Raw genomic sequence first — 14,507 nt, forward strand, 5'->3', positions numbered from 1 at the left:
GTGTGTGTGTGTGTGTGTGTGTGTGTGTGTGTGTGTGTGCACGCGCGAGTGTGTGTGTGTGTGTGTTTGGGTGCGTGTGTCTGCCTGCGTTCCAGCTTTGAATGGGGAAGACACCAACAGAGGGAGACAGAAGAGAACGGGGGGAGACGCAGTGAACAGCTCTCTGGAGGGCTGCAGAACACTGGGTTACTGTGCAGCTGGCACAAGCAGCAACACCAGTGCCACTCAACTTAGCGTGCATGCGTGCATGCACGTGCATGCATGTCTGTCTGTCTTTGTGTTGCGGAATAGGACTGTGTGCCAACGTGCACACACGTTTTCAGTTCCACGCACTATCTTGGCGGTTGGGTGGTGTGTTGATAAGTGCACACTCACAGCCATGCATGATTTGAAGCTGCCGTTGTGGTTGTGGCTCACACAAGCTTGTCTTTAAAAGAGGTGGTCAAGTTGTTGAGTACACAGGTATGTGCGTACATGTATTCGTGTGTGTGTGTGTGTGTGTGTGTGTGTGTGTGTGTGTGCGTGCGTGCGTGCGTGCGTGCGTGCGTGCGTGCGTGCGTGCGTGCGTGCGTGCGTGCGTGCGTGCGTGCGTGCGTGCGTGCGTGCGCACATCACTAACCTGTGCAGCTGGATCTTGAGTGTGACCACATGGTAAACGTCCTGTAGCATGTCAGCAACTGTGGCGTCTGGAGCATCCGTGACGTAGGACAAGGGGACAGGGTTCCATTTGCCCACCTGGATCAAACCTGGACCATGCAACACACACACACACACAAACACACACAAACATGCACGCACATATGAACACACACACACACACACACACACGCAGACACATGTATCAGAGACCCATGCATGCACAGAAATGGACACACACAGAGAGAGAACAAAAATCAAAACAGTGGGCATTAGACTTTTGCATCTTGGCTGCCTGATCAAAACAATGCAATCCAGGATCATTTCATGACGGTGCTCAAACTGTGAACTTTAAAGAAAGCATTGCATGTGTCCATCAATCAACAACACAGTCCTTCTGAGGCTGCCTCTGAAACAACAGCAGCCCACACACACACTAGAACTCACGACTTAGGTGTGTGTGTGCATGTGCGTGCGCGTGTGCATGTGCGTGCGCGCGCGCGTGTGTGTGTGTGTGTGTGTGTGTGTGTGTGTGTGACAGACAGGCTATAATAAAGAACGGGCTGTGAGGCACCTTGAAATAGCCATGTCTGGCTGCATGTGTTCAAGTACAATTAGCAGACCCCTGGTCCCCACTTCGTTACCACTCCCACTGAGCGCTCACATAGTGTGTGTGTGTGTGTGTGTGCGTGCGTGTGCGTAGTGAATAGTGAGACAGTGTGTTTGTGACCTACAATATTCAACATTCAACATCTCCTTTGTGGGATCACTGTCAGGATGCGTTAATGTGGCTACAGATCTGATGCCAGCGGACAATTCGCTATTGCGTGCAGTGCATGCATTCGTGCGTACGAGCGTGTGTGTGTGTGTGTGTGTGTGTGTGTGTGTGTGTGTGTGTGTGCATTTCTGTATGTCTGCATTTTATGTCTATGAATGTTTATAATGCTGAAAAGAACAAAAGCAAGAAGAAGAGGACAAAATTATAAGGGACTGGAAAGGGAGAGACAGAGAGAAACAGGAAGACAGAGAAAATTTAGGGGAACAGAAAGGAGATGAAAACACAAAATAAGAGGAAAATCCGGTGTGCTCATTAAACTATATATGAGTTGGTTCGACACTATCATTATGGGTTATGGGTCTGTAACTCTGGGAACTCCAGAACTCCCAAAGGTGAGTTAAACGAACACTCAAGAAGAGATAGATATCACTGTATGTGTGAGCCTTGCCGTTACCTTTGGCCTGGGCGGCAGAGCTGTGGGAGTATCCCAGAGAAAGCAGAGCCATCTCGATGAGCTGGTTGAACAGCATGTCTTTGCGCACCAGCACAAACTCGGCGTGCTCCTCCTTGCTGTCGAACTCCATGGGGCTCTCGTAGTGCTCCACCACGCAGAACACGGGTAGCATGTTGCCTGAGGAACACACGGTGAGGTTCATCCATCACAAATGGTGACCATCATCTTCAGTAGCGAGTGGGGATTAATATTACGCGTGGATGATGTAGTCGTAGGGTTGTAGCGTCGACAGATTATGGGTGAGTGACAGTATTGTTAATGGGGGGGTCTGAGTGGGGGGGGAAATATATGTCAATTGTTTTCAAATTACTTCTTTGTACTGTAAAGAAAATCAATAAAATATGTTTAAAAAAAATGAGGGGGTCTGTATGGCTAGCGCACATAACAGGGGGCTCTTTTGTAGCATTTGTGCTCCATCAGTCAATCTAAATCAGTATTGTTCTGAATGTGAGGAGATCGATACGATAGCATTAAACACCTTGTTTCACATCATAGAACATATGTAAGTTTGCCTAACAACGTGAAACAAGTACAGTAAAGTAAATGATTGATCTCTTCAGATAAGAACAATAGGATTTACGTTGGAGAAATATACATATACTGTATATTTTTTTTGTGGCGCCAGCCCCTCCTATATACAGATTTTGTTTTTAGTTCAATGTTTGTTTTAAAAACGCCATTGACAATAAAGAGAATTTTATTTGTTTTGTATCAATGTTTGTTTTACATCATGTTGTAAGATGATAAGGTATAGTAGCCTATAGTTATTTTTACCCACCTATGGTACATGATGAAATTATTGTGGCAAGAGCCAAGTGAGGTGAAGCACTATGGCTGGCTTTCATTAATGGCTATAGTCATTGAATTGTATCTCCCTTTGCTTAACTCCTATAGCGCCATTGCCGAAGATTCTTGTCAATTGAAGCCTAATTTTGATACTGACGCTTAACGCCATTGCCGAAGATTAATGGCAATTGCGCTTTTATAGTGCATCCGATCGATCGAGCCATAATGCTACTTACGTTAGCCGGTTAGCTAGCTCTGTTGTTAGCACAGCACTGGATCGTCCATTTTAGATCGTCGTTGCCATAATAATCCATTCAATCCGTTTCTTTCAATCGCCTGTACAGTATCTCCTATTCCTTGTACCAGATGGCATTTTGGTCAAAACAGCGTTTCTTTGACGGCACAGAGCCGGCGATGTGGAGCTCTCCAGTGCACCGGCATAGATCGATCATGTAAACAAGGCCTTGAACTGTGGCTTTTCAAAATAAGAGCTCAAATTAAAATAATGCTGGTGTGAATTAGATCCTAATTGTTCAATAAATGCTAGTGGAGTAAAAGTTAATTGTAATGAATGTGAAACCATGACAAAAGGTCTCCAACTCATCTTTTCATTTTTGGGGTTCAAACTGTTGCCCCTGTCAATGTGTTGTTATCAGGTTCAGCTGCCTCCTGACTGCCAACAACTCCAAATATCATCCCATGATGCAATGCTCCAATTCCCATGTGCCATTGAATTTTACTAGTCTGTGTCAACAGTGGGTCTGCCGTCAGGTGGAACGAGAAATCCTTGTCCAAAGATTGCCGAATGTTCAGAGGATGCGCTGTGCAAATATCACACACTATGCTGTTAGGCTAAAATAACATCCTTGAAATTTAAGAAAGTTTCCGTTAATTCTGAAAGGTTGGCCTTTCAGAGTCTCACTCTCAAATATGAATGCAGGAAGTGATATATTCTGTGGTCTACTACACTGGCTTTGAGCAGCAGAATGATGCATCTAGGTGTATATAATAAATAGATTCATAGATTGTTAGAGAAATATGTATGGTATGTTTTGTCCAGATTTAGTCTTGGTTCAGAATGTGATGTGAGGTTCTTTTGTATGCACACGTACATACACACACACACACACACACGCGTGTGCAAGCACACGCGCACGCACGCACGCACGCACGCACGCACACACACACACACACACACACACACACACACACACACACACACACACACACACACACATACATATTTATTGATGAATTGAATACATGGATTAAAGTCTCACAACTGAAAAATGGCGTATGGCCAAATCTACATAGTTCCAAACAGGTGAAGAAATCCCATATTGACCTTTGATTTTATGAAATATCCAAGACCATTAGGGTTTTATGGAAGAAGCTTCTGAACATATTGCTAGTTTGACCACTTAAAATTATAATAATGACCAGTCTACAAGCTCTCAATTGAGAGGTTTTTCTGGCTATTTTCGCTAACATGCTTTCATAGAATAAATGCATGGTTTCTATTGCACAAAATATACTTCCATAGAAGATATACTGGCTTCTATTGTGCAACATGCTTTCATAGAAGACATGCTGGCTTCTATGGAATCTAAATGACTGAAATCAGTCGTGGCGACTGAGAACTTTAATCCATGTGAATATACATGGTGATTTGAATACACAGGACCACAATGGAAACAAGCCCTCACAGCTTTTTGTGTTATCCTTTTAGCATCATTGTATAATCGTACCACTGTACTATTTTCAAACAGTTAATAAAGTATCAGTGTCAGTGTAAGTTAAAATCTTAAACTGTAAATCATGATTCCTGACTGTTAATTTAACTTTGAGAGCTTACAAAGGGAACCAACTGGAACTTGTACACTCTCAAAGTTAAAGTCACAGTTGTGATTTTACTGTGTAGTTATCAATATGTCTGCACCGATGTTACCAAGTCAAATTCCTGCACATTTGTTGAACTTGGCCATAAAAGTGCATCTGATTCTGATACTTTCCAATCCCAGGCATTCCAGAAGATGCACACAGCTCTGGCAAACAATCAATAAGCCAGCAGATGCCAGGGAATGTGCTGAAAGGGACGCTTTTCTCCTCCCGCGATTTTAATAGATAAAGATCTAACAATAAAGACTGCTGTGTAGGTTCATTTGGGGGATCAATACTGGCTTTGTTTTCAGGGAGCCCAGAGAAGCCCGCGGTAAATATTGTTTCGGGCGCAGACACAATGCCTGCTATGGGCTCTGTGCGTAGTATCAGCAGCAGGACAACGTGTGGACAGTCAGCATCACGGCCTCCTCTGAAAACGACTGAAACAAATGGAGGCTGTTGGGAACGGAAGGGAGGAGATGAGATGGGAAGGTGGATGTTGGGCGGGATCATCCTCAAAAAATCCTAAGTGTTCTAATTAATTCTCAGACTGTACAAATGTAACCAAATGTAACCAATTTGGTTACATTTGCACAATCTCAGTTACAAATGGGCAAATTAACAGTCAGGCTTTTACTGGGTAGGTGGCCAAAAGAGAGGGGGAAAAATGAGATGAAATGAGATGATGAAGGTGAAAAATTAAGTTCTCTCAAATGGAGCACAACATGTAGATTAAAGGAGCAAATAAGAAAAAGTGTTCATTGGAGGACACTCTGCAGCAACATTCCAGGAGTTCCTGAGTCCCTGTGGCACAAAGAAACGATACAACCGACCAAACAGATGAGCTTTAACGGCCAAATGCTATTACAACTCCAAAACCTGCAGGTTTTGAAACTCCTTACGAGGCCCTTGAAAAAACATGCAGCCATAAAAAAGTTTCTTTTTTTGGATGGCGACGGCGCCCTTCGTGTTACTCACAAGACGACAACAGTTATATTAAAAAGCTATGTCATAATCCCAAAGTAAAGGCTCACTTTAAACAGCAATGGGTCTTAAAGGACTGAAACGTACCCACAATAAACAAATATGGTGGGGTGGGGTGGGGTATGGAGTTGGAGAGTGGAGACAGAGAGGCGCGTTGACGCAGTGCTAAGCAGTACGGCAAGAGAAATAAATTTCAGCCACTCCTGTATTAGCTAATAGCTATTGTCTGTGCAAATTAGTAGGAGTGTGTGTGTGTGTGTGTGTGTGTGTGTGTGTGTGTGTGTGTGTGTGTGTGTGTGTGTGTGTGTGTGTGTGTGTGTGTGTGTGTGTGTGTGTGTGTGTGTGTGTGTGTGTGTGTGCGTGCGTGCGTGCGTGCGTGCGTGCGTGCGTGTGTGCGTGCGCGTGTGTGTGTATGTGTTAGTGCGTGCACGGCACCACACATGCACAAACGAACGCTAGAAGCATTGTAAGAGTGCTTTAGAGTTTTGGAGTGTGCAGGCCAGGGGTGTTATGTGGCAATTCACTGGTAGTAAACATATAAACGTCATTTAAAGGAATGAACAGCATTCAAGACTGATGGATTATCTTATCTCTCTCTCTCTCTCTCTCTCTCTCTCTCACACACCACACACACACACACACACACACACTCACCTTTCTTGTGATAAGTCTTGAGCAGATGCCCGGACGGCTTGTATGGAACCCCGGAAAGTTTGGCCCCGGTGCTGCCTAGACGCGCTCTCCCCAGAGGGCTGCCATTCTGCTCCAGTCGGGCCAACTTGGCTGGCGGGGCCTTGCCCTCTGCCATGCTGTTGACCAGCTCACAGTTCTCCTTGCCCAGGCACGCCTCGCTGAGATGCTCCATCATTCTCAGCACCTCTGCTCACTATCACCTAGGGCGATGTAGGAGAGAAAACAATGCTTTAGTCATACAAAAAAGAAAAAACACTAATGATGAATCATTCAAATATATTGCATCAGTAGTATCGTAGTGTGGAACGTCTTCAGGTTTCAAAAAATATATATATATAGGTTGAAAAGGGAATGGCCATTTATTTTGAGCTAAAATATAATAATAATAATAAAAAGATAAATCTAAATAATTGAGACCCATGAAACATTGCACATAACTTGTTTCATACTCAAAGGCTCTTGTGACGTTTCATACCACTGTAATGTTCCCACTTTTCAATGCATGTATTATGTATGCTTGTCCTGCTACAGATTCCCATGCGGAGGGGCAAACAAGCAGCCGTTTTAGTGGAAACACATTCATTTGCTGAGAGATTCCACTTGGATGAGTAGTGCAGTTCACGGAACAGGGCTCTGCCGTGGCAACAAACCAGGAACTAACATTATTCAGATTCTGAGACACTTTCTGTGCATTATTACTCACCAGACAGTTCGGAATTGGGGAAGGGTGACGCACACACATACATGTTACCACATACAGGATACAGCTAAATTGGACTATGACTATTTCATTGTCTTCTTTTGCTTCCTTACAATCATGGACGATATCTGATTACAAACTTAATTTTGAAAGATGTGAATTAAAAAAATACAGGCTGAGTTAGAAGGTGAAGTAAAACTTCTTGCTGACTCATCATGGTCAATTCAAAAGTCAAAGTGAAGAGAGGAAAGCAGGAAGATAGCAGGACTAGATAGAAGCAGGAGTGTGAGCGAGGCTGTGATGCTGGTTACGCACAGGTGCTGCACACAGATAGCCAGTGGAAATGCAGGAAGCTAACAATTAACACCCATGACTATGACTACAGCTCCCTGGGTATATGAAAAAGGTTAAATAACTGACATACAACATTTGTTTCAATGTGCCACAGATAGCCATTTTTAAGTTGTTCAGTAAGAAACCCCTTCAGATGTAGCTTACCATTGATATGGTACTACAATGAATGCATTGTGTTCAAGGAAATTAAGTATAATACAGTTATCAAAAAGGGACAATATCTCCCCACACACCTTTTCAAACTCCCATTCACAATATGCAATGAGGCGACTAATTCTGTGAATAGATGGTAAAATAATTCAGACCCGGATATGATTGGGATCCAGGTCAGGATTTGTATTTATCTTAAAAACAAAGCAATAGTTCAAATGGACATAACAGGACATTGCTGAGGGGAAGAGAGTTAGATATAGCTGTCAAACCAACCTGAAACGCTGCACTTCAGCACTGGAGAGCATAGGCTATAATGCAGTCTTGAAAAGCTTCTTCAAGTTTTGCCAGGGTAGAAAATAACTTCACTTCTTGATTCTATTTATGTTTGCATGATACCGAAAAATTACTCTAAAAAGATGTGGCGTTTCTTTCGAAATGCCGGTACGACTGGTATAAAAAGAGCGACACGAATCTGTGTACAACAAGAGAGGAGGTCGAGATGGACCGTGATAGGAGAACATTGGTATGGCAAGCACTTATGCCCTGCGATGTATATAGCCCTATCTAATCGCCCTAGCCCTCCTAGACCGACTAACCGGGAAACAAATAGTAATTCTTTCTTATTGTGATGTAGACAATATAAATAACATTTGATACAAAGTAACTAGATAACTGCGTCCATCGGTTACAAGTGCAGCGACTTCTGCTTAGTTCACACAGCACTAACAGTGCAGCAGCGTAGGCTCCATCCACCGCGATTATCAAGCAGTCCTAGCCCGTGATACGCTACAGCACATCGGACACAGTAATGAGCATTGTCGAAGCCGTTGAGCCGTCTCGATCCTATCCTATACATTTACGAGGAATCCCGAAGAGAATATACATACAAAAATACAAGGCGGTCGATTAGCTTTGCCTGCTATTAGTCTCCAATAGAAAAATAATCGACAGTGATCTTCTGTCTCGCATAGATAGACGATGTTGATGATTCGATATGCGGACCAAAACAGGTTAAAAAAGTGCTATTTACTTTCCGACGTCGAGAAGAAATAAGGCTTGCTATAGACACATGAGAGCTGCTTGCGATAGGAGGTGTCCTGTTCGTTTAGATTTGCGTCCGGACGGAGCTCTTCTTTCTTTCTCTTTCCCCCCTCTGTGTCCCCATTAAATTATTAGTTGTATTGACTCATCACTCCCCTCGCTGGCGCTGGCGTTGCCTCGGCTTTCCCTTTTCTCCTCCTCATCTCAAAGGAAAATAACCCTCAAAACAACATGATTTCGACCGCATCTCGGGTCTTCGGAGGCGGCCGCCCGCCACAGCCGAGGTCCTGGCGGAGAGGAGAGTCGAAAATAAAGTAAAAAGTGGGGAGAAAACACAGAGGATGGTGCGATTTCCGGCTGTGCGCGCAGGAATTTTTAATCAGCTTGATTAGAGTGAGGCGGTTCTGCATTTATTACTGAATAACACGCACACATTCTCTAGAGGGGCTATGGAGATGGACAAATAGCCTCCATAGACATGTTTCTTAGATAAGATAATTATATTATGAACGGAGACGAGTCGATAGGTCCCCCCCCCCCCCCACACACACACACACACACACACACACACACAATAAAATCCGGTGCCTCTATTGATAACGGTTCTCACTCTGATTGCTGTAGTGTTGTGGTGCTGTAAAGTGTAAATAAATACAACATAAATATTAACTTTTTTCTCCTTTATGTCTCTCAACCTTATAATTGCCGGTTACAGTAGCACTGATATGTTGTTAATATTTCATAAACGTCTCTCAGTCTCAATGACAGGCTGTAATGTCAAACAGAATGCCAAAATATTAGATAAGGTAATCTCTGTTGATATTGTCAACAAAAAGCCTGATATAGTGTTTGCACCTTAGGGTGCCTCCATGGCTCGCTTTGTCAGACTAGTAATAATAACTGGTGTAATGGGTGTGCATGTAGGCCCACACACACATGCACACACACACACACACACACACACACACACACTCACACGCACGCGCACGCACACACACACACACACACACACACACACACACACACACACACACACACACACACACACAGACAGACAGACACACAGAGAGAGAGAGAGAGAGAGAGGCAAAGACAATGGATGCACTAATCTATTCAGTGTTAAGTTAGTAGGAATATGGTGACTGAATCTCTGAGTAGCTTTAACACATGTAAAGCGTAAAGTGTGAGGTGAGGTCTGATGACAACCAGCACTGAGGAAACTATCTCCAAGTCTGTCACATAGTATGGGACAGACACACAGTTAGTGAGAAAGAATAAACCACTGTTCAGGAATAACTTTGTCAACTGAGAGCAGCATTTTTGTTTTTATTTCTCAGCTGAAGCATTTAACAGCAGATTTATGAAATCCACATACTGTATGCTTGCAGCAGATGAAGATAAATAGCCTACTACAGCAGGTGAAAATGAACAATGTGCATCCAGAGTCTGCTTCTTAATAGTGAAACAGGAAACCAACAAAAACAGGAAATGTACACACTGGGTGCAAATCTTACATGGTCAAAGTGTCTCTGCATATGAAATGGCATGTAACGTTTATTAATAAATGCCGTTAGGATCTGTGTAAGACCATAAATACAACATTAGCCCACATCACCCAAAGCTGTTGTTATATAAACAATGCAAACCGCAGATGCGAGCATTCTAAGATTAGCTCAAGGGCAACCACTGTCAGGTGAGCTGGGTAATCGAAGAAACTTCCGCTTATTCGAGGGGGCATCACATTTTTGGAAGATGCAAAAAAGCAAATGATTTTGCAGAGAGGGTACTTCAATTCCAATGCAGCTTTATTGTGGCCCGTCTAGAAGAATGCCGAAATGTGAACAGATGACCACTGAGGAGGAGTGAAGATGTCTAAAGTGGTTGGTGTAATTACAGGAGACTGGGCTTTATCACCACACCACTGGTCAAAACAAAGCACAACATTCATGCTCATTCAGCCCTCGTGAAAATAAATAAATGATCCCTCTCACCCGCCACAGGTTAAAAGTTCACTCATATTAATTCATTCACGCAAGAAAAAAGTTCACCAAATACTAACAATGCTATTGTCACCAGACAATTATGTGATGGAAAAAAGACAGACTGTCTTTGGAACCTAAGATATATTTATTACCACTTATCTATAATATGGGTTTGTTTTTGATGGGTACTGTAGATCCTTCTATAACAAGGTATTAGGTCACTTGTCTGTGGTTTTACACAGGAAATGGAAGAGTTGTTGAAACAGCTACATGTTTTCATGCCAAAGTTGACTGTCCTGCTCATTTTAAACTTGCACAATGGTATCAAGAGTGGGAATCGTTATGCTTTTTTGTGGGTTGTTGACCAGTGTCTCATCTCTATATTTTCAGGTTCCAATGAGTTAAACACATATGCTTTATGCAATTTGGTGAGATATTGGTCATAAATGCACAATTGAGGGGCAATTACTATAGGCTACCTGTATTTTATGCTTTATATATGCAAGCTATAATTTTACTGCAGTTACTCCATTGAAATGGGACACATTGTGATTGCAAGCAGGAAAGGAAAACTCTGAACATTATTGAAGTCATTAGCTTAACTGCTTTAATTACAAAATAGTTGCAATTTAGAGAATATAACCATCCCAGTGTTATACATACAATAAGCAACAACGATTTAGGTAGCCTAATGTTTCAGCCATAAACAGAACGTAATTCCTTTTCTCCAAAAATGGAGACATAGCATTTGGGAATTAAACCATTCATTCACTCCCTATGCATTAAGCTACTGTTCACCAGCATTCATCATTACTGACATGGTAACATGGAGACAGGCAGAAATCCCCCCCTACTCATTCTCATCACCAGATCAATTGCTCACAACATTGCATCACCTACACCAGAACACCCCAGTCACACACTCCCTATGGTCCTTGCATAACCTTTACCATACTAAGCATGTTGACATATTTTCCACATTGACATGTTTTACACGATGTATACTACAGGTCCCATCCTCTCTTTGTTTGTATACTTGGCTACAGAGAGCGGCGTTCAGAACACAGAAAACGTCAAATGCGAGCCATTGTCGGCAAATGCTCTTTTTTCTATCTGGCGTGACGCAAGCAGCCGCAGTCATTTCCACTGTGATTGTCGGGCACCATCAGAGAGCATCGATAACCCCTGCCAGGCCTTGGCACTGCCAACAGGTGCCAGCACTGCCAGCTAGGTTGGCACCGGTATGGCTGTGAAAACCCTCTGACATCCAGAAGGGCACAGATTTGCACTGAATGCACCACTGAATCAACACTGCTGATTATCAATTAACATATACCGTTTTGTATCACAGAGAAAGAAGAGAAAAAAGAGGGGGCTTGAAAAACGAAAAGCCTGTTTAAAAAAATGAAGGGAAAAAAAATAATAACTAGCTGTGTACTGTTATAGTGATGTGTTGAATACAGATTAACACTGTTAAAGATGTGTTTTTCCAGGCCAATGCAGCTTTCCATTGCAGTGATAAGTGGTGTGCAAAACGTCTATAAAAGAGTTATTGTGTTATGTAGAATTGTGTTATCTGTTGGATACAAAGAAAACACGAGAAATGAAAATTTGACATATAAACACCTGGTATAAAATGAATGACTCCAAACAAGAAAACCTACATAACATTCAACTGCAGACATACACTTTATGTTTGCCATGTGTTGTGCACATTTAACAGAACTGCGACATTTCCTTCAATATTTTCTTATGGCAAAGAAAATAGTAATAAAATTATATTATTTTTATTTTATTTTATTTTACAGACTGAATGAGTAACTGCATCACTTTTGGCTCAGCATTGAGTAATAATGCATTCATTTATTATGGCAGTCAACGCTAGCTCCTATCACTAACTGTGTAGGTGTGATGTCTTCATGCTCACCGCTTGTGATGCCTCTAATAGGCATTAATACGATTATTTGGATTACTAATACAAATTAGTCTGCACATTGAGATTCAGAATTTTGAGAACACAAACAGCATGGGGTTTGTGCTGTGTGGTTAGACCCTCGGCTCCCTGCGAGTGTCTCCTACAATAAAACACAGACACAAACACAATAGTACTATTAAAGGCTGCGAGGGATTTAATAATCTGTCATGGAATATGTCACAACATGCCCGTATTAGTATGGGTACACAGCTAAACTGCTATGAGACAGAAGATGATATGTACAGTGAAAAAAGAGGATTGTGTATAGCTTAGGGCTTATTAATGTGTACATAAGTGGCCAACATTTCGAAACAAATGATAGGTAGACACTACACCAACACATGAGATAGTGAGATACTATGATAGTGCTTGGTGATTTTATATCAAAACGAGTTTTATAAGGACAGAGGAGAGATCATTTGTGAAATGTCTCTAAAATGTTTTGTTTTTTGTCAACCAACAACTTAGGAGCAGTAGCGAAGGGCAAACATTTTTGTGGTTTAGTTCTTGAGGTGTAAAGAGAGTGAAGGCAAATGATGATCATGGAACTATACTGTAATATGTATGGACATATATGTAGGACAGAGTATAAGGACAGAGGAGAGATCATTTGTGAAATGTCTCTAAAATGTTATCGTTTTGTCAACCAACAACTTCAATTATCTACCAAATGTTTTATACAATCTTTTGCTTTAATGTTGTTTCAATGACCATTGGGGAACAATGGAAAATCACTTTGTACTTTGAAGTAAGCATACTCCAAAAAAAAAGAATGTCTGAGTTTCTCCATTAGCCACTCAGTATAGCTTTCAATATTAAGTTAAATAAACAGAATAAATAGCTACAGGTCTAATATGTCCGTGCAACATCATAGGAGGAAGTAGGAGAAAAGAAGAGGGGATAGAGAAAGAGAGAGAGAACGAGGGGAATTAAATGAACTTCGGAGAGTCTCCACCTAAGTGCTTAATTGTTTTATAATCACATGTAGTCTGCGAAAATAGATGAGGACAAGAGGTTTCAACCTTAGCTCTGCTGACAGGAAGGCCTTTAGCATTTCTGCTTAACGGCCCTCAGAACTGCAGACAGCATCAAAGAGGAACGTAACCGAAACCCAACAAAGATTTTTCTCATACTGCTCCCCACTTCCCCCTTTCGGATCGTAACTTACGACGCCCACCATTACAATGTGTGATGTTCACTGTACACAATGCAACTCCCACACATACTGTAGATGCGCACAGGCAAAACAACACGCGGGTGCATATGTTCACTCATACACAGCCCAGCGTATCGCGGCACTACCTCCAGAGAGGCCTGCGAATACAGGGGTCAATGCCACCGCCCTTAGCCCTGTTGAGTCAAACCCCCACCCCTGGTGTCATTGGGGTTGGACCCTTTAATCGGCTTGCTGCCTTGTTTATCACTCCAATCTCCCTCTCCCTCTCTATTTGCCTCCCTTTCTCTTTATCAAATTATAAAAGCAATTAGTCATAGAACAACCGAGGGGCATCAGAAGCAGGGTTCTTTTAAAGAAATGACTTTTCTGTCACTGCTTGCGGGACCGGGTCATCACATGACCGAATAATTACAACTGTAATTTCTGCCTCGTGGATTGCAACATATAAACAATTAATAGAGTTAGAGAGACACAGTGTGTGTGTGTGTGTGTGTGTGTGTGTGTGTGTGTGTGTGTGTGTGTGTGTGTGTGTGTGTGTGTGTGTGAGTGAGAGAGAGAGAACGAAGGGGGAGGGGGGGGGGGGGGGGTCACTGGAGATGGCTTTGGTCACACGTTTTTGTTGCAGGACAGATAAACTGAGTTTTCCTGTTGGTGAGGAGCAGTAGCGAAGGGCAAATGTTTTTGTGTCTTAGTTCTTGAGGTGTGTTCAGAGAGTGAAGGCAAATGATGAGCATGGAACTATACTGTAATATGTACTCTAGTAATGAGGCTATGTAATGGTAAAGGACCTGAGGGATCATATCATTGGGTCCTTTATGGCGTTCAGGAGGATCCCCTGAAAGATGTGTTAATA

At 42.4% G+C, this 14,507-nt stretch overlaps 1 protein-coding gene across 8 annotated transcripts in view; it reads right to left on the reverse strand.

The window, feature by feature from the left end:
* The window catches only part of satb1b (SATB homeobox 1b), a 66,793-nt gene that overhangs the window by 47,004 nt on the left and 5,282 nt on the right, over positions 1-14,507 (reverse strand). For 5 of the 8 annotated variants that reach the window (XM_083761706.1, XM_083761708.1, XM_083761709.1 and 2 more), the window contains exons 2-4: positions 6,234-6,472; positions 1,869-2,045; positions 620-746 (exon numbers count right to left, since the gene is read on the reverse strand). In XM_083761706.1, coding sequence (XP_083617832.1) covers positions 620-746; positions 1,869-2,045; positions 6,234-6,447 — 518 coding nt within the window. In that variant the 5' untranslated portion in view covers positions 6,448-6,472. Of the gene's footprint in view, positions 1-619; positions 747-1,868; positions 2,046-6,233; positions 6,473-7,752; positions 8,792-14,507 lie in introns of those variants that run through there. The other 3 variants (XM_083761710.1, XM_083761704.1, XM_083761705.1) reach the window with 2 other exon arrangements.

The sequence above is a fragment of the Protomyctophum parallelum genome (assembly GCF_964188405.1).
Source record: "Protomyctophum parallelum genome assembly, chromosome: 3".
Classification (NCBI taxonomy): domain Eukaryota; kingdom Metazoa; phylum Chordata; class Actinopteri; order Myctophiformes; family Myctophidae; genus Protomyctophum; species Protomyctophum parallelum.